This window comes from Mycteria americana, chromosome 4 (assembly GCF_035582795.1).
Source record: "Mycteria americana isolate JAX WOST 10 ecotype Jacksonville Zoo and Gardens chromosome 4, USCA_MyAme_1.0, whole genome shotgun sequence".
NCBI classification, from domain to species: Eukaryota; Metazoa; Chordata; class Aves; order Ciconiiformes; family Ciconiidae; genus Mycteria; species Mycteria americana.
In genome coordinates this window covers 89,350,554-89,362,641 of record NC_134368.1, presented here as the reverse complement: position 1 = coordinate 89,362,641, position 12,088 = coordinate 89,350,554, and the positions used below count along the sequence as shown (strand labels likewise).

Genomic DNA, 12,088 nt, shown 5'->3' with positions numbered 1-12,088 from the left:
ATCGTATCTACCCTTTTATGCTCCGAAATAACATTTTCTCCTGACTTGTCAGTCTTTAGAAGATGTAGACGATTCCAAACGAGTTTTAACTGAAACTGAGTCCAATAAAGCCAGGAAAACTCCTGACGCAGAATTGAATGTTGCACCAGATGGTGATGAAGATGAAGGCATTGAGGAAGAGGAGGAGGAATGCCTGGGTATGTTTTAAATTATAATGCATAATAATTATCTGCTGTCTATAGAAGGAGGGGTGGAAGCCCAGCGACATTATGTGCTTGGTTTCCTAAAGCAGAAAGTAAAGCTCATCTGGGTTTTGAAAGGAGTACTTGTCTGTGTGTCAAGGTGAAAATCTAAAGGTGTCCTTCGCAAAACATAGTTGACTCCTGCCATGATCAGTAGATGTTACCTATGTTTAATGGGACTAAAACTGATCTGGGGACGTGGAGGTCATGTGGAATTGAGGAGACCCAGCCAGAACACAGCAGAGGGGAAGATGGTACCTCCACTAAGTGCTTTTGTGCTCCTGTTGTATACTGCTGCTTCATGGTAGAATTCTTAGGAAATTCTGGCTTGGGGGTGATCTTGACCTAATGCTTTGGAGCTGGCCCTGTGGAGACAAATCAAATGGGGGAAAAGAGGCTGAAATGCAAGGTGAAATACAGCTTGGCTTGTTTGGGCCATCACTGTGTGCAAGTTTCCTTCCCTGGTTGTGTAAGTTAGACTGTGGACCTTGTCGCTGAAAGTAACAGCATCAGCCAGGATAAGAGCTGCCTGCTTCTTCCAAGCAGAATGTGGGCTGCTAGGTGGGGACGGATGAGTTAACTGTTTCTTTGTTGAGTTAATCTCTCTAAACAGTAGCCAGACAGGCTGTTACAGGGCATGTGTGCTTGCCGAAGAGACAAAAACTAGGTGGAAATGTCATGCTTTCTACTGATGAATGTTCATTATAGATTTCAACAGACATCTTGAAGATTTTTCTTCGGTGTTCACAGCAAGATCGGGATCCCCTTGTATGTCGTTTTTGGACCATGACTTTGTTAGCAACTTGCAGTGCCGGGGATTGATTAGTGTAACTTCAGTAGGGCCTTTAAAGGCATGCTTAGTAAAACAGCTCTAGTACCTCATCTGAACACGTTCCAAACAACGCGGCTATGCATCAGGATACCTATTGCTTTATGATCTCGTTAATCAAGCCATACTTTCTCCTCTTCATACAGAGTCTGAGGAGCCTGTTTGCTTTTTTTTAATCCTTTATTCTGGCCCGTGAATATCTTTAGTTTGATATCTCTCTTTTCACTGGAGTTGCCTAAATCCTAGGCCCGTGGCATCACTAACCATGAGCAGACCGTTGTTTGTCAAGACAGTGCTTTGTCGTCTTAACGTTTTAATCACAATGAGGTTTTTTTCTTCTCTTTCCCACTAAAGATCCATTGCTGCCAGTACCTAGTGAAAGCCACATCACGTGTCTGAAGACTTATTTTGGGCATTCTTCTTTTAAACCGTAAGTTTATTTTCTGTTAAAATGTACACTCTACGTTTCATTTTCTTTCCATTCTTTCAACTCAGATGGTTTTTTATTACTGCTTAATTTAAAAAACCCTGACAAACTAGGACCTGTGCGAAATCCCTAGGAAAAGAAAAGCAGCCTTTGCCACAACAAGATGTCAAAATAAATCTTATGGAATGTTAACTACAATATTGTAGTCTCACAGTAGAGGATGAGTTTCTTGACTCTTCTGATGGCATACCTGCTGTGATGGAAGCTTTATTGTATCAGGCCTAGTTAAGGCGTGTTAAACAGCGAGTAACAAACTGCACAGGTTTTAGTCGCTGTATGATAAACTTCCTTAGTCTGGTTATCCTTTGTTATGTGGCTCTAATTAAGGAGAGACAGGCTTCTGTCTGTCTATCTGGTACAGCATAATCTCAATGCAGTGTGTGCTCATGTACTCAAGCATTGCTGTTACAGTTTTTAAGTTCGATGGGAATGGGATGAAATCTTCCTGGATTACTGGTGGTGGGTTGCTTTCTGTGCAAGACAGCTTAAGAGCAACACTTTGAGGGGGGAAGCTGTTTTACTCAATTGAAATATTTGCTAAACTTTTAGAAACAGGGGTGAGGGGATTTTTTCATTGACTGCAGTCATGTACGCTTGCAAGACCACAAAAGGATGACAATTGTTTGGCAAAATCAAGGTTCTGTTTAGAATTTCTTGCCTTGAAGATCACTGCAGTTTTCACAGTGTTTGTGCATCAGTTATTAATGTATGGGAGACATGGGGCTCTTTTTTTTTACCTTCTGTGAATAACTGCATCAAATGTTGCTTGCCTTAGTCCTGTTAGAGATCCCCCCTGTAACACTGGTGGGACTACCTGCAGTAGTTGGAGCGTTTGAGTGGTTGCAGTGTGCAAAGACAACATGCTAAGGCTGCTGGAAGGGTTTCTTCAACCTGAAATTCAACTGAGTATGCAGTTTCACAAAATTTACATGTTATGTGTGGTGGCAAAAATAAAATATTCCCCGTTGTTTAATTTAAAGGGTCCAGTGGAAAGTGATCAATTCTGTTTTAGAAGACAGAAGAGATAATCTTGTTGTCATGGCAACTGGTAAGTTACCTTTACATCATAAGAAGCAGCAACAAATCTTTTCCTTTTTGGGGAGAGTAGGACTCAAACTTGGAGACTGTCCATGTGGCTCATATGAGCAGGGTGCCCCGATTGAGACTGTTTTCTGTCCTAGCCTTTGTCACTGACCTTGGTGTAGAGAGGGGTATTGAATGGATGCTGACCATATTTATCTTGCATCTTTGTTCCTCTACTAGCAGAACAAACACCACTTGGGGGCGGGGGGGGCTCAACAAGTTGTTACAGCTGCATAGAAAGCGTGATGTTTCACTTCTGCCTTTTTTCTTTAAGGCTATGGAAAAAGCTTGTGCTACCAGTTTCCTCCTGTTTACACTGGATATACAGCAATTGTCATCTGTCCTCTTATCTCCTTGATGGAGGACCAGGTGCTGCAGCTGACGTAAGTAAATGCAGTAGTAACAAGCTGCTGCTGTATTGCCTGTGGAAACCCATGGATTCTGCTTGTGGCATATCTTGGTGTTTAAGGTTGCAGCTTCGTACAGCAAGCTGTGTGTCAGCTGTAAAGCATATGTTTCTCAAGGAACACAGGCAAACTGTCTAAATAGTCTACGATCGCTGGATTTGCCAGTTAGGTGAACTGTAGGCTGAATTTGCAAAGGATCTATGCTAGTGGGTGGTTCCTGAAGGTGGGTCCTTCTCAAGTATTTCTGGATTCGCCGGCCCTTTTTGCGCAGACCAAACCGATGGAGGAGCTTCACAGGCTGTTTCAGCCTGTGAGAGTTATGTCAATTTGGCAGGGCTTCCTTTGGGTCTGAGAAGTAACATCTGAACAACATACAGCTGGAAGCTGTAGGCCGTTCAGGTCAGTTATGGCACAGACTTCTAAGACAGACAGTGTAGTAGGTCTCCCAACACCTGGCCTTTTCACTTCTTAAAAGGTCTGATGGGAGAACTGGCAGGTGACACTGAATTGCTCTTCCATGAGCAGGTATAGGTGTTACCAAGATAAATCTCTTTGATTTTAATACCTGATAATGCTTTCTCTCCGTGTGCTTGCTTTCTGTTATAATAGCTATTCACTTCTGACATTTTTTTCATTTAAGCTGTGGGAAATCGTGCTGAGTTGTCTAGTTCATTCCTGCTTTGTCCAACTTAGAAAGAACAGCTCTTTTGTGAAAGAGGGGATATGAAGATTTTTTGAAGTAAGGAACATCAATTATGTCTGGTATTTTCTGCTGCGCATCATGACTGTGTGTAGATGAATGGCTGGACAGCCTAAGCTGGCTTTATAGCCAGCTCCTAGACTAAGTATTAATCAGCAGGGTGTCTATATATATTCAGCTTTGGCTTTTATACTGTTTTCCTCAGTGGAAAGGGTTTATTCACTACCTTCTCAGTGGGTCATTCATTTTGAAGGCTGAGGAGACTGAATTTCTACAACCTAATGCAATTCAGTAATTTGTCCGTCATCTGGGTGCAGTTCTGCCAAGGACCGAAACACGGAGGAATGAGGGGGAAGAAGCTATTGAAACAAAGGGCTGTAATAAAATGCAGTAAATCACCAAGTTAAGAGGACAGGGGTTGTGGGGTCCTGAAAGAGGTCAAATGTGGAGTGGCTGAGCTGGTAAGTGTAATTATTGAATCTGTTGTTTAAAAAGCAGCCACCTGATTGGAAATGAGCAGATGCAGCACCAGTAGCTCACAAAAGATTCAAAGGTGAGGCAAAAAATTGCAAGCTAGTAAGGCTTACATCCAAATGTGATGAACTGCATAAGATAATAGCTAAAGAAAATATACTTACTGTATTTTCTTCTTTTGGATGTTTTATTAGTAAGGTTAGCTTTTGTGCAAGGAGAAGGGTCTTTATTTTTCCGATTGCTTGCTGCACTAATCAAGTGTGTGTGGTGTGGGGGACAGCTGGAGGGGACGTGGAAGAGCATGTGGGTGGCAGGAATAGTCACTGACCACTCGTGCTTTTTCAAAAGGTTTTTCCCCACAAAGATCCTTGGAAGAAAGTAGTATCTGACCCCGCAGCTTGAACTTACTTTAGGAAGTGCTGGCATAGGCTCAAAGCCAAGGCAGAAAGCATTGAGAGTGAATCTGTTCATGACTGTGCTCTTTATTTCTGCAGAATGTCAGGGATTCCAGCTTGCTTGCTTGGTTCGGCTCAGTCGAAAAACATCAAAGAATGTGTCAAAGAGTAAGTCTTAGATAAGCTTTCTGGGACTGCGGCTTGTGACGTAGGTGTATTTGAGAGGTATGATGTCTCCCTGATCTGTCATCGCTGAAACTCTTGATTCTGGCTCAGACCTGGAGCCTGGCAGTCAGGGATATTGCTTGCATTCAACCAGGCTGAGTGCGTGGGAGGCTATAGCCACGCTCTTGTGCCCTCTGGCTGGGGAGATGGGGCTTGTTGACTCAGCTTTATGTAGCAATTTATAGGTGATTTTACACAGGTCTTAGACCTGTATTTGTCACCGAGTCATTGCAACAGTCCCTTCTTGTTCTGAAGGCTAGTAAGTTTCTCTGCTGGTTTTCCTTTTCCTGTGATGCTGTGTACTGTCTTGCTTTCATACTCTTCTGCAATGCTTTCTACAGTCTTCATTTCTTTCCTCTTGTTCCCTATCCAGAAGTCTGTACTTGTTCTCATTTACGTCTTCTAGACGATCATGGTTTTGTTTCATTTGGTTGAGTTGTCTCAATGTCTGGTTGGGTTTTTTCCTTCTGTGATGGTGTATTTTCTTGATGTTTCAGGGGTCAGTACAGAGTCGTATACATGACTCCAGAGTTTTGTTCGGGAAACTTGAGTTTACTTCAGGATCTTGACCAAAGTATTGGTAAGTTGGGGATAAGGTTGTGGATGCATTGGCAGGCAGCTTAAATTCATAATTATGTTTAAAACTTTTTAATGCTTGAACATTTTTCACCAGTTTCTTACCACTAATGAGCTCAGAGGCTAGTGTAGTGATTGCCAATAAATGATATCAGAAGATCCTGTCATTGATTAAAAAAATGTGAGTAGTGTCTTTAGCGTGGACTTGGCATGGGAATGACAGACAAGTTACTGGGAACAGAGGTGCTAAAACATGAATCTTTAAATCACAGGAAGTGAAATGTATATCGCTAAATATTTTAGCCTCTAAGTATTCTAATGTCTCTGATCTTTCTCAGAATCTAACAATGAAATTGTGTTTTGAAACACTATAGTGCATCTTAAAAATTCTCCTTTCATCCAAGATGATGCAGCTGATGCATCTTTTATAGGAGGGTAAATTCAAGGCATATTAACGCCAAGAATTGTTTTCACTAAGGAACTGAGTTTCTAGTGCTGTAGACAGGGAGGACTATCTAGGGAGCAGATGAGCCATCTGAATTTTTGGAGTCCTGAGAAGCTGTATGCTTGGCCTCTCTGACACTAGGGTGCTTTGAACATGCAGATTAGAATGGGATATTTGTACTCAAGTTGAAGGTGTCTTCCAATTCAGAAAATGTAAGGTTATTTTCCAGGGGCATCTTTAACCCCTCTCCCCTCATATTTTTCTGGACTTTCACTTATCTCTTCAGTGCAGACCTCAGACACTCAGGCTTTGTTTTACAATCTGGAAAATAAGACACTAAAATAATGATATCTGTAATCAGCATTTGTGACTATTGCTAAGAAAGTCTGGGGAAGGGGGGGGTGGGAAAAGGTCCTGTCAGAGGTAGCTCAAGATTTTGACCCATTGTGAGGGAGGATGGAGATTTGGAGCTTTGAGAAGGAAGCAGAGATGGTGCTGGGGGAGCCTGTAAAAGCTCTTAGGCCTTTTTACAAAAGAGGCCATTATGAAAATGGGCTTGGGGAGTCGGTACAGCAGAAGGCATCCTAGAAACAAAAAACGAAGCAGACTGCTGGTGCCTTCTCACGAAAGCTTGAAATTGAGCAGAATGGGGTGTTTGTGTTTTGTCACTTCCCACTTTGGTTTGTTGGTCTTGTTAATGTGTCCATGCTGTGGTTTTGTGCCCACCAGGTGTTACCCTCATAGCTGTTGATGAAGCTCATTGCATTTCTGAGTGGGGCCATGACTTCAGAAATTCCTTTAGAAGTTTAGGCTCATTAAAGAAGGCTCTGCCATCGGTGAGGTTTTGATACATTTGATTTCTAATATGAGAGAAGGATACTGTCTCATGTTATATGATAGTTTGAAATATCAGTCTTTTGATGTTGCTCTTGGGGTGTACTTACCATGCTCTTTTGGAGTTTGTGCAGTCCCTGTCAGTGACTGAGCTTTGGGTTTTTTCCACATACTTAAACGAAGGATATTCTGAACCTGGTCTACCAGAAACTTCTGAAAACTATATTTGTTGGATCCCTGTGTTGGGGAAGATGATGTCCATAAGCTTCTGGTTTAATATTGAGGGATTTTTCTTTTTAAACTGTCTGGCTGAGTGGCTTCTAAGAGCATGCAACTGTAATTTCTAGATGCTCCTCAAGCATTTATTGCATGAGCTCAAAAATTTAGACCTGAACTTTACATGCTCTTCTTGGAACTTTCATCCTATATTCCTGAAATTTAGCTAACCGCATCAGAAAATTACTGTAGACTCGTTGAAGATGTAACTAAAGAAAACATGCATTCAGAATAGAACCCTATATTTCAACAGTGTTCTGTCCCTGTCTGCTCTCCTCAACAGTGTAGACCAAAGCTCTAGGAAGCTAAATATTAACTGTATTTTTAAATGGCTGAGCTGATCCAGCGATCGTAAATAGATTAAAGTGCCTGTTTACATGCTATCTCAGTTTTGACTTGTGATTTTTTGCATTAAAAAAAAATCAATGAGAGGGATCAGACTTTTTTTTCTGCTTTTCACTGCAGGTTCCCATTGTTGCTTTAACTGCAACTGCAAGTCCATCGATTAGAGAAGACATAGTAAATTGTTTGAACCTGAAGAATCCCCAGGTCACGTGTACTAGTTTTGACAGACCTAACCTGTACTTAGAAGTTGGACGGCAAAGTGGACATATCCTTAGGGATTTGAAGCAGTTCCTTACTAGGAAAGGAAGGTAAGGACATAAGTCTGTTTTCGTTGATCCTCAGATATACTTTTGTATTTTGGAGTTTTGGTAGCGTGTACTAAGAATTGGTAGCAGTCTTAAACTGATTTGGTGAGGAGAAGCCTGGGCTTTCTCTGTAGCTTGGCTCTGATATCATGCTAGTCACTTATGTCCTATCCTGCGTTGTTGTGCCCACGCCTCTCTCCCAATTTAAAAAAAAGCTTTTGGGGCAAGGAGCAATGGACTCTTGCTGTTTGCATGTTGCTAACTTAAGGATCTTCAGGATCATTTGATCCTCAGGGGACCTGCTGAGACTGTAGCAATTTGAATAATTATGATGGGTTGGCTGGTGGGTAACTTTCCAAACAGTATTGTACAAAATGTGTGTGAGTCCGTTACAAATCTGTGGGAAGATTATTTTTTTAATAAAGCTAATCTGAGCAGAAGAATTGCAGTCCTTTTCTGTTAGCAGACCCAGTGGCGTACCCGTTCTGGGCCCTGTTCTTCTCCTTGTTGCAAGCTACAGCGTGTGCCTCTATGACAATATAAGTGAATTTCTCATTGCTAATTTGTACCTTGTTAAGTAAATGTAGACCTTTCAAAAGTGACAGCTGTAAGAGCCTGGTCCCTGATGATTTTAAGGAAATTGGGAGGCCTTATCGTGCTGCTTCTACAGAGACCAAAATCTTCTGTGTTTTGCAAAATAAACTGAAGAGCACCAAGTAACTTCCAAGTCCATTTTTCCAAAGGACAGACAATTTGTGTACAAGTGGACCAGTTAAAAATCTGTTTCAATTTCTAAATCCCCAAGAAGATGAACTGCTGGAAAAGCTAGGTTGCTTTTCAACTAGGTTCAGTTGGACTTTTTGCAGAAGGGTGGCTTCTTCTGTTCTGTGTCTTTACATGTTGCTATTATTTATAGCACTTCTGCATATGAGTTTGAAGGCCCCACTATCATCTACTGCCCTTCAAGAAAGGCCACCGAACAAGTTGTGGCTGAACTGATTAAGCTCAATGTGGCCTGTGGTGCATACCATGCTGGTATGGGAATCGGACGAAGGAGGGAGACCCATCACCAGTTCATGAGGGATGAAATTCAGGTATGTAGGAAATGAAGTCCACTCGGTCCTCTTTATAATTGCAGAGTTTCTGGTAGAGGAAAATTTGGGAATATCAGCACGTGTTGCCCAATTGGCTCTGTCTGTCCCCAATTCTGGGCAAAGAAATTGCTGGTCTATGCTGACAGTAATAGGATCCCTGGCTTATGTTTCAAATTCCTTTAGTAAGTCTCTTAAAAATGCATAGCATCTGAGGAAAATAGTGGTAGCTGGAACAGCATCATCACAAGGTCTGTGAGGTGCTTTCTTCCTCCTGCAGCTAAGCAGGCTAAGAGATACCCTGGGACTTCTTGTGTTCCTCTTCACAATAGTTTTCTGTGCCTTTTGTTTGAGAATAACTGCTTGAAAACACTCTAGCATTTGCCACGACACCTCATTGCTCTCATGTTTAGAATTCTATGCTCATGCTCTGACCAAAATCAGACTTCACAACAGTACTGTGCAAGTAAAGTGTGAATTTGAAGCTATTGTAATTTAGGCTGAAGTTTGAGTCTGTAGTAAAAAGTTGTCACCGAGTGTGTGAGCATTAATCCAGGCATATTCTTGATGCTCATTTCAAAACATCCACCATGTGGCTCCTGTTTTGTAGTGTGTTGTGGCTACAGTGGCATTCGGAATGGGCATCAATAAAGCAGATATCCGGATGGTTATTCATTACGGTGCCCCTAAGGAAATGGAATCCTATTATCAAGAAATTGGGAGAGCTGGTCGCGATGGGCTTCCTGCTTCTTGTCATGTCTTGTGGACTGCGGCAGACTTGGCTTTTAACAGGTAAATGACCAAAGACCACTGCTTTGGCACAGGTAGCCAAAACATACCGAAAGAAAGAGGAGTAGGGTGGGTTTGGTTGAAAATGTGATTTATGTTTCAGAAAGGTTCCAAGTCCTTTCCTGCATACACACAGTGCTAAGCATGCCCTAATTTTTCTAGAAGATAATCCACAAGTGCACTAATGTTGATCAGTTGGTCCTTGTTCCAGTTCTGCTTTCTGAAGATGCTTTGCAAGGCAAGCAGTGATAAAACCTGGTCACTTGTCTTGTAACCCATCTGACCTGGTTTTAGACCCATCATCACCCCCTAACAATGCTGATGCTGTAGATTTACTTTTCTCTCCACTATTTAGATGTCTAAAGGGAGAAATGCGTGGTTTTTTTTTTCCTTCTGGGTGGGGGAGTCCTAGTTGCAGAGGTCTCCTCTTAACTTTGTCCATAGCTGGTATAGGACCACAGAAATGTCTGAACTTGGTCATTTGGACTTGTGTCAGCAGACTGCCAGAGTCTGTGAAACCATATACTTCCCTGCTCTTTTTTTTTTTTTCCCCAGGCAGGCAGCGACTTGCTTAGCTCAACTTTGAGCTGCAATGGTGTAGCTGCGTTAATGTGGTGCCCAAGACCTGCAGTATTGGCTTGTTTTCCATGCCGTGTGGCACAGTGAGGGTGGTGCAGATGGTTGCTCAGGTTTTGTTCATGCAGCAGCTCAGAGCATGGGCAGAGTGAGTGCTCCATACACCCATCAAGTACTCGCATGCTATTGTCTCAGTTGGATGCTTCCAGTGACTACTATAAAGGATATTAAACTAGGCAACAGGTAGATGTGTCCTAACGTGCCACCCCCAAATTTCTTAAAAGAAGGGTGATGATATCTTAGCATATTTTGTCATCTGGCAGTGACATCAACGAGAACTTCACAGAGATTGTCTGGAAAACTAGAGAGTGAGGGAAATTGCCTTCTTTCAGTGCCCTTTGCCCTTGGTTCCCTGCTCTGTGCCTTCTGACGTGGACTTCTGAAGCTTAGTAGCTTGTGGGGTTGGAAGAAGCTCTGTGTCTCTCCTTCTGCCCTGTTTAGAGTAACTGTCACATGTAGAGGAATAAGAATAAGGTGCTCTTCCAAGTGTGCCCTGTAAGGATCAAGACTGTGGAGAAACAGGCAGGCAGTTTGGGTCTGGTTTTAGTAGGATTTTTTTTCCCCGAGCTGTTTCTGGTGAATTTGACTGAGGTATATTTCATTTTTGGTGTGGGGCATGGGAAGAGTGGTCCATATTTAAGGCTCTTTATTTTTCCTCTTGACTGACAGACATCTTCTAAGTGAGATACGCAATGAAAAGTTCCGGTTGTACAAACTGAAGATGTTGGAAAAAATGGAGAAGTACCTTGTGTCAAATAGCTGCAGAAGGAAGTGAGTACTGGAATCTATTTCATGCTATATGTCCTTTCAGTCAGCTGTGATGAGAGCCATTGCGACTTGGTCACAACTGCAGTTTGTAACCAGAAGGCATCTTATACTCATAATGTGTTCTGCAAACATGTTTTATATTAAAAAGCAGTATCAAAACATACAGCCTTCAGCATACTTATACATCTACATCAAGTGTTTCCTTATTTACTTTTAAAAAAACAAAACAAACCTTTTTCTTTAGAGGAATCAAGGCCAAATAATTGGCTCCCCAGTGAATTAATTAATGATGCTGATTTCAACTCTGTTTTCTGCAATAAATTCAATGTGTAAATTTTTGGTCTTAGATTTAATTCCCTATATTCCCTTGGGTAGAATCATCCTGTCTCATTTTGAAGACCAACAACTCCGAAAGGTTTCCTCTGGCATCATGGGCACAGAAGAATGCTGTGATAATTGCAGGTCTAGGTAAGCTTTCTTCCCTGCAGACTGATACAAGAGGTTACATTCTCTCAGGCTGACTTGCAAGGCAAATGATCTAAAAGAATTGGCTTTTTATGCATCTGATCTTGCAGGTGTTTAGCCTGAAGTTTGTTTGAACAACTGCCTCTAACCTTCTCCTAAACAGTTAGGCAAGCCCTCAGGCAGCTTATAAGCTCTAAATTAGGCCGTGGGAAAGCCTGTAAACAAACTATGGTCATAGTTCCTAAAAGGGTTTAGAGCAATGCCCTTAGACTGTGAAATACACTTTTGTTCATCAGTTTAAGTCCTGCTAGGTAATTAATCCCAAAAGAAAACACCTGCAAGTGGAGTGTGATACCATGTGTCTAAGGTGAAGTTGCCCTGAGTGTTAAGGGAGCTGCTCTCCTGTTAGAGTGTGTGCTGACATATGTTCTTTACAGCACTGCTAATAATCTCATAAATGTGCTGAAGGGAAGCCGGGGGCCGGTAGTCACACAGGTATGAGCAAGGAACACCTTCCTCGGTTTCTCCTGCGTGCATGTACACGCTTTCCCTGCAGTTATAATAAAGGATTCCTTGTTCTTGCTGGTAGCCTGATGCTTCCTGATCAGAGACAAGATGTTATGCTGTGTTGCTTCCTGGAAAAACGTTATCAATTCAGCTGTGTTTACTGTGTGCTCAAGGATTAAGAAATCTTTGCCTGGCCTCTACTAAAACTA

The 12,088-nt window shown here is 42.0% G+C and overlaps 1 protein-coding gene across 12 annotated transcripts in view; it reads left to right on the top strand.

Annotated features, from left to right (window-relative positions):
- Nucleotides 1-12,088, top strand: part of WRN (WRN RecQ like helicase) — a 46,382-nt gene that overhangs the window by 16,953 nt on the left and 17,341 nt on the right. For 11 of the 12 annotated variants that reach the window (XM_075501260.1, XM_075501256.1, XM_075501255.1 and 8 more), the window contains 12 exons: nt 53-197; nt 1,426-1,501; nt 2,539-2,606; nt 2,916-3,024; nt 4,717-4,785; nt 5,340-5,422; nt 6,593-6,699; nt 7,439-7,626; nt 8,540-8,717; nt 9,325-9,506; nt 10,809-10,910; nt 11,283-11,375. In XM_075501260.1, the coding sequence (XP_075357375.1) occupies nt 53-197; nt 1,426-1,501; nt 2,539-2,606; nt 2,916-3,024; nt 4,717-4,785; nt 5,340-5,422; nt 6,593-6,699; nt 7,439-7,626; nt 8,540-8,717; nt 9,325-9,506; nt 10,809-10,910; nt 11,283-11,375 (1,400 nt within the window). The remainder of the gene's footprint in view (nt 1-52; nt 198-1,425; nt 1,502-2,538; nt 2,607-2,915; nt 3,025-4,716; nt 4,786-5,339; nt 5,423-6,592; nt 6,700-7,438; nt 7,627-8,539; nt 8,718-9,324; nt 9,507-10,808; nt 10,911-11,282; nt 11,376-12,088) is intronic. The other variant, XM_075501254.1, reaches the window with a different exon arrangement.